At 40.2% G+C, this 8,108-nt stretch overlaps 1 protein-coding gene across 1 annotated transcript; it reads right to left on the bottom strand.

The window, feature by feature from the left end:
* Nucleotides 1–3,171: 3,171 nt before the first annotated feature.
* foxc1a (forkhead box C1a) lies at nt 3,172–6,132 on the bottom strand. Its single transcript, XM_051407551.1, has 2 exons — nt 4,243–6,132; nt 3,172–3,512 (listed from the first exon to the last, which is right to left on the bottom strand). The coding sequence occupies exon 1, from the start codon at nt 5,853–5,855 to the stop codon at nt 4,437–4,439; it is 1,419 nt and encodes a 472-aa protein (XP_051263511.1). The 5' UTR covers nt 5,856–6,132; the 3' UTR covers nt 3,172–3,512; nt 4,243–4,436.
* Nucleotides 6,133–8,108: the final 1,976 nt, after the last annotated feature.

Genomic DNA, 8,108 nt, shown 5'->3' with positions numbered 1-8,108 from the left:
TAGAAACAGATGGCGCTTGGAACTCGGGTCTTATACACTAACCGAGAACTAAAACACAGCATTTTCCATACTGAGCTGAGCTGGTCATTCAGCCATACAGGTGCACACAGCCTGCACTGGCATTAGAAGTCTGCAGGTAGCCACGTAAGGGAATTTATTCTGGGGAAAGCTTTGGGTCAATCGCAGTGCGTTTTTACGCACAGTAGGCACTATTCATAGCCGGTAAAATGGAATAATAATCGGGTTTTAGACTACCAAAAATTGCAAACATTATAGCCTAGAGACTTAAATTATCCCTGCCACAATATAAAAAGCTCCAGAGTGAAAACAAAATGTGTGATATTTAAGGAAAACAACGTTTCACCCGTCCTCTTTACTAAGATTTAAAAAACTTCTATCAAATAAAAACAGTAGGACATGCTTCAACACTTGGAAGACAAATGCATCAGTAATGTAAATGTGATTCCGGTCAGCCGATAGTCACACCTGTCAGTGTCAAAACTGATGGTAAAGGTTTAAATTACAGCATATTTGTGGTTGTGCTTCATCAGCTGACATGACTACCTAGTTATAATAGACATCACGGGTTTGATCTTTATTATTCCACATGTATTATAAATGACCGAATAATGTGTGTGTGTGTGTGTGTGTGTGTGTGTGTGTGTGTGTGTGTGTGTGTGTGTGTGTGTGTGTGTGTGTGTGTGTGTGTCTGTGTGCGTGTATGCATATATATGCAATTGATATGTTATCCATTCTATATTATATTAATATTTTTGTTAGGGGGCCATTTCTTGAACTATGACCTGACCTGCGAACACGCACACATCTCGCCTACTAGCACTCAATGGGTATCAAATAAAATTCACAATATATGGCAATTAAATAGTTTAGATCGTTAATTTTCCTTAAACACGCCTTTAACCTACTCTAAAACCAGGCATCGGAAAATAACAAGCGGTGTTATTGTCGATAAAACATAACAAAAATAAGAAAAAATTATTTGGAAATTCCTATCAGCTTTTAAAACCCACCAAGTAACAAATTCAACTCAGAGATGGAGTTTTGATGTGTCAAATATTAAAGACTTGGCCAACATAGACGCTTTTGTCTTCGCTATTTGACCCAAAACAGTGAGGGAAGTTGTGCATTTTCAGGAATGTAGCGGAACGTTTCAAGAAAAAGCAGAGTGGAGCCTCATACAGGCTGAAACAGGGGTCCCCAAAAGTCTTCGTGTCAAAGGAGCCCCAAACAAACATGGGCACCTGAATCAGCCCTGGGCAACATCTAATTAGGGTTGTTGTTGTTGTTTTATTTTGATTGTAATAACCATCACCACCGCCTGCACTGCAGGTGGGGACATGACTGTAAAAAGAAAACTAGTGAACGTTATTCTTTCTCCTCCTTCTTCTGAGAAGGGAAATGAAAGTGAAATTAAATTTGTACCTATTTTGCTGTGGGACCCCTCGGGACAGGATGAGAGGCCCCGGGCCACACGTAGGAAACTACAGGCTCTGTGCAGTATCATCATTTTCAGTGCCAAACGTATAAGTAATAATAATCCACTTCAACCGTTTTCTGCATATGTGGGGACTAAAAAAAAACATTGTGTTTTTTAATTGTATTCGACTGCTTAACAAAGTACAAATCACACACAGCAGCTCTACTCTCTCTCTCTCTCTCTCTCTCTCTCTCTCTCTCTCTCTCTCTCTCTCTCTCTCTCTCTCTGTGCTATGTCCTGTTATATTGTTGATGGTGCTCTGGCGGTCGACATCCTCCTCATTGACCCCCGTCTCCCTCTCTGCCTTTTCCGTCTCATGAAAAACGATTCCAGCTCTCTGATTGAATTTTATTCCTTCCTGACCTGGTCTATTCTGTGAGGGCGCCATCAATCTTTTGGCTAACAGGACGTTTGTTTATTAGGCCTATACTTGGGAAAGTATCTAATGACTTTTATGAGCCTGATTGTAGCTGGTGTAATCGAAGAGACATACAAGCAGCATTTCATTGTGGCTGCACGAACCGTTCAAATATTTATTTATTTTTGTTCTTTGCTGCTGTTGATCACAAATACACGCCGTTCCAATAAGGCATATATAGTCTGAAATCTGCCCCATGGCCTGCAGCTGCTCACTCGTGGTTTGATGTGTTGTATTTGCTTATTGTTGTCGTCTTGTTGGTCTAGAGGCCAGAAGCTGCCGATAAGTATTTGAGGAATAAACTCGTCTCTCCTAACTTCGATTTTAGAGAACAATGTTTCAAAATCACACTCTACATATTATGTTTGACAGGGTTCTGAATACTGGGTTCTGACTTGGCCTCTGTTACAGCCTGGAGGACATGTTCTCTGTTTATGGTGAAAAGGAAACTTTGGCAAAAGCGACTGAATTTTTCCTCAAAAAGTCATTGAGTTAAAGAGTTTCGATAGAAAATCAAGCAACTCGCATTAGAATTTAAAAGCGTAACTTATAGATGTGTACTGTAGCCTAATTATTATTATTAGTAGCGTTATTACTATTATTATTATTATTACCATGCTTTAGTATTTTATAAAAAAATAATAATCATACCAGTTCTTGAGTTTAAAACATTATTATTAATCTTATTATTATTATTATTATTATTATTATTATTATTATTATTATTATCATTAATCTTATTATATTATTGTTTTTGTTATTATTGGAGTTATTGTTGTTAATAATTAACGTTGTCTTTGTACTGACTATATTCGTACGCAATTTTACGGATTAAGTAACTCACAAATCCATCCAAGCAAAAACATATTCTTTTTTAAATGTTGTATATATTAATGACATTTTTTTTACATTTAAAATAAATATCTTTCTGTGCTCAATAAATACTTAAAAATTCCGCAAATAATAAAAATAAATAAAATACAATAAAACATGAAATACAATTTTTAAAAAGCTGTTTTGAGATGAAGAACAGCAGACGTGTATTGTATTTAAATTAAATGAAGAAAAATGCCCATTTTTAAGTAATTTATGAGTTTCCATTGAACGTGATTAAAAGTCCCATCCATTAATGTCACTGATGGAAACCGATATTGCCTTTAAAACTGTGCTGTTGTTTTGTTTTTTATTTTATTTTATTAATTTTATTTTAGGAAAAAAAAACTGCCAACTAGGATTACAATAAAACACCAATCTGTAATTTTGAGTGAACCCCATTTAATATCTCCTCATTCTTGCAGTTAAACATCCACATCCACACATACTGGGATGAGGTACGTATAGTAAAAACGTGACTGCCGTACTTGTCTCCATTCACGTAAGCGTCATGTCAGACTGGTGTGAATTCAAACATCAAGACTGAAGTGACAACGGGACTATCTTTGGCATGTGTGGTATGATATTAAGTAAGCACTGGTATGTGCCAGTAAACACACAACGCAATCCAAAACAAAGTTGTGCTGTGTGCAGGCTGGTTCCCAGGTCTGGGCCTCAGGTCAACATCGTCTCTGATCATCTCGTATAAAGCCTTCAGCATTTCTAATATGACAATAAAGTATAAACAGTAAATGCAATATGAATGTAAGAAAACCTAGAAATAAACACATCATTAACAGTGTTTTCTGGTTGGACGTGCGCACCCAGTTGCATACAAATTTGGCTTTTGCCTCAATATTTGAAGATGAGAAGCAAAATATATGTTTTTAGGGTATAATTACAAGTAACTATTATAAGGATTTTTTGTGAGAGTAGAGATCTGAATCTGTGAAGCAGATTACAGTCGAAATAATTCTCATTTTATCATAAACATGTTGTGATGGACGCACAGCATGAAATAAATAAGACCTAAATCTCAAAGGGTCATGGATCAGATTAATAACGAGGCCTCTTTACCTTCCACTGAAAACTAACACGGGCCAGACTGAGTGTAAAATATCACTGTAGTCAAGTCTGTAAGAAACGAGGCGTAACTTTAACTCACATAAAATGACAATTTATTAAACAAACAAACAAATCCTTCAAAATACTTTTCAACAAAGGAAGAATCTTTGAAATAGTACGGCGATATACACGTTCCTTTTTTCTTACTTTTATAATGGAACAATTTGGACAATTAAGGAAATTCAATTTAGAAACACTTTTTTGGTGTTTGGTCCATAATATCCGGCTACATTTTAGAAATAAATTACTATATGCAAGTTACACGTCCATGAAAACTGACATATCCTTAACATATCACATAAAGCCACAAAAGCAAAGAGAGACTTACGTGTTATTTGCAGTAACACTGTTCTTTAGAAAAACCAAGATCAAGTCTTTTTTTTGTTTGTTTTCTGTCTCATATTAGTCCATAAGGTGTGGGCAGGTAGGAAAGGGGGGGTGGACGTTGAATTTTACTGAGTGTTCAAACACGGTGGAGGGAAATATTTAGCCCGTTGTTGTTGTTGGTGGGTTTTTTTTAGATCAGAACTTGCTACAGTCATATACAAAAGCTCCAGAAGTGCGATAGATGGATTGGCTCGGTGGAAATGACATCTGACAGCTGTTATTCCCATTCACCGGTGAATTATTCAAGCCAATTCTCTGGGATTCAAACATCTCTCGGACTGAATGGAAGTTCTGCTGCTGTGCTGGGTACGTTGCGCCCAGATGGCCCAGGTCTCCGGCCTGGTTGAGGTACCATGAGGTCAGCCTCCCTTGGTGGGGATGGTGGCCCTCTTGCCCAGAGTTTAGATTACCGTGGGTCAGGGAGGATGAGGTGGTAGTGACTGAGTAATCTGGCAACGTTTCGTCCACGGTGGTGCTCGCTGCCAAGTGGCTAGATCTGTCCCCGGCGTACAAGCTCATGGCTTGCATGTTACAATGATAGGTTGCATTGGAGGTAGTGGAGATGGAGTTTTGGTTACAGGGGGAACTATAGACAGATGTCTGACTTGGAGAATAGTTTAAGGACAAAGACGGTGTTATACCTGTCCTGGTGGAGACGGCGAGGCTGGAGGAGAGCTCGGTGGCCCCTTGTGGAGACCCCCGGAGGGAGGTCATGATGTTGTCCACACTGAAGCCCTGCGTCGAGGCCTGGCCGTGGTGCTGGTGGTGCTCGGAGTTGTCCATGCCGATGGATCTATTGGAGGGGATGCTGTGAGGGCTCCCGCTGGACATGCTGCTGCTGTCCGGGCTCTCGATTTTGGGCACGGTGCTCAAAGAGGGAGAGTCGGCCTGCGGCGGCGTGACTGTCCCGTTCTCAGTCTTAATATCCTGGATCCTCACAGGCTTGGAGCCCTGCACCGGCTGCTCCTGGTCCCGGCCTTGTTGCCTCGGCGGCACATCCTTCTGCAGCCGATCTTCCTTCTCTTTCATCGCGTCCTTCTTTTTGAAGCGTCGCCTCCTTCTCAAGAAGCTCCCGTTTTCAAACATGTTGTACGAATCCGGATCCAGGGTCCAGTAGCTGCCTTTACCGGGTTTTTTATCATCACGGGGCACCTTGACAAAACACTCATTCAGGGACAGATTGTGCCTGATGCTGTTCTGCCAGCCCTGCTTGTTGTCTCGGTAAAACGGAAACCTTTCCATGATAAATTGGTAAATCCCATTTAGGGTCACCTTCTTGTCAGGCGAGTTTTGGATAGCCATGGTGATGAGCGCAATGTAACTATAGGGGGGTTTGACCATATCCTTGGGCTGAGGTTGGGGGGTGTACGGTCCATACGCTCGGGCCATGCTGGCAGGGTATTGGTCGTGAGCCGCATGAGAGTACATGTTCATAGGTGCTGGCATCCCGGTGTATCCCCCACCGGCAGCGGCCCGGTAGTAGCTCGGGTCGCTGCTGATGTACGGCACGACGCCCAGTGAGTTGGGACTGGAGACGGAGTAGCGAGCCTGCATGTCTTCACTTTGATCCGCCGAAAAGAAAAGTTCCAAAATACGCAGACGGAGAGCTCCACTTCTCCCTCCTGTGAATGCAGCTGCGCTCAAATCACAGCCCCTCACTGCTCACTTTAAAAAGAAAAAGGAGAGAAAAGTCTTAACAACAGTGCAGCGTGCTGGATCTGTGTTTAAGCCGTCCCCATCTCTGTGTCTCTACATTGAAAAAGTTCTGAACTTTGGACATCCGTCACCACACAGGACTTTTGCGCAGTTAAATTCTTTCCTCCTTTTTGCTGCCAGTGTAGCTCCTCCCTGAAAGTGCACCAGTTGTCCAATGGGAAGTCGGGCCGCGCAGAGAGCGCAGAAAGCTCCTGGCCACACTCAGGGCTCTTAGAAAAGAAAAAAAAAGAGAGAGAGGAGGTGTCGGTAACTCCCAGCCCACTCGAGCCAAGACTTCAGACAGTGACAGAGCCACTCACATGTACACAATCAGACCGTGGAGAGCATATCCCCGCACACTTTGTTACAAAAAGACATCATCTACCAGACCTGTAGCAGTTTTAAGTAAACAGAAACAGATTAGTCATCTTTGAAATTTTAAAAGCTCAGTATCTAAAAATGTATCTGGAGACCATATCATTAAATCAATTCTGAGCTTTCTTTTTTAAAAATCACAATTTAATGCAAATCATCCAGTGAGTTTATTTTCTCATGGCCTCTCTTGGCTCCTAATATGAATTTGACTGCACTGTGTTTCCACTTTTTTTTTTTTTTACAAAAAAAAAGATAGAAACACCAATAAACCAAATGGCGTCGTTTACGTGGACCTTTAACGTCTTTTAAAGGTGGATTTTATGAGTTAAAGGACTCAACACCAGCAGAAGATCACTATTAGATCAAAGCAGGGCAGAGCCTCGCATCGTTGGCAGTGGGCGGTTTAAGGTGAGACCTCATTACGCTGGGAATTAAAGACAGTTTGGGCTGTGAGGTGTGAGAGTTTATTCAAGAAAAGGATTTAAAGACTGTGGGGACCAAACGGGATGACCATGACACCTTATAGGCTATTTGAATATCTGTTGCGTTGTGATGTTAGAGGCCTTTTGGGAATGTATTGCCCCTGGAACCGAATAAACAAAACTGACTATTAGGCCTATATATCTTTAATTTTTTAAAACTTATAAAGTGTTTTATAGCAGACTATGGGATTTTATACCATGTCATTAATTCTAAGGCTGTAGGTTTAAAATAAAAATACGATTTTGAGCAAAGATAGCTGAATAAACCGGCCCCGGAGGCCTCTGCATCGCCCTGCTGTTAAAGGCGACCGTGCATGAAATTGTAAATGGTCACTGTGAGGCAAAGTTACAGTCCCAATATCGATGTAATCCTTTGCAGGTCGTCTTAATTAAATGTCCGTGCAGTGGCCTGGTGCTCAGCCGGTTTCTCCTTACATGGACCCGGGCATGAACTTTTTCCAGCGCCCTGGGCTGTTTACACAATTCACGACGGGCTTTTTTACTTAATAGCATGGCCTGCCCACCCAGTCCTCGTTTACTCTTTATTATTTAAGGTGTCCACGACTCAAGCTTTAAGAGGAAAACGAGAATGGATGTCAAACTATGAAACAAAACAACAGGCGACACATTTGATGGCTGTGCAATATAACGAGGACATCAGAATATTATTATTCATTTTTTGTTTCATGGTTACATATACATTACTATTATTTACCCTACAATTTACTTTGAATTTAATGCCATTTTTTCGATTTATTTTGTGTGTTGTTTTTTTTTGTTGTTGTTGTTGTTGTTGCTTGTTTGTTTGTTTTGTGCATTCGTATCACTTAATCTTCAATCATGGGAAGTTTTTATTTTCCCTAAACCAAAAGGCTGAGATGTTAGCAAAAAATCAGACAAACGGAATCTAAATGTATATTATATAGATAAGTTCAAATTAAATAAGGCACTATGCTCTTTGGTAATTAAACATAAAAACTAATTATTTTCAAAATAAAAATCGCATTGCTGACATTTTTTAAAAGAGATGGATGGATACATGATAGATAGACTGAAGAGTATCATAACTAGGATTTTGGCTCCCTCTAGTGTTTGCTTCAATTAGCCCATCTTAATTGTTAATTCTGAGCCCTCATGAGAACCCTTCTTTCATCACCACCAACCATTTTAAAACAGAATTTTGTTAACACTTTATAATAAGTGTACAAATACAAAACAATAATGCATGGCTCATGATGAATCAATGCATTAATTA

The sequence above is a fragment of the Dicentrarchus labrax genome, unplaced genomic scaffold, assembly GCF_905237075.1.
Source record: "Dicentrarchus labrax unplaced genomic scaffold, dlabrax2021, whole genome shotgun sequence".
Taxonomy (NCBI): Eukaryota; Metazoa; Chordata; class Actinopteri; family Moronidae; genus Dicentrarchus; species Dicentrarchus labrax.
This window is presented reverse-complemented; position numbering and strand designations above follow the sequence as displayed.

Coding starts and splice junctions, on each gene's coding strand:
- foxc1a (XM_051407551.1), bottom strand. CDS start 5,855: ATGCAGGCTCGCTACTCCGTCTCCAGTCCCAACTCACTGGGCGTCGTG.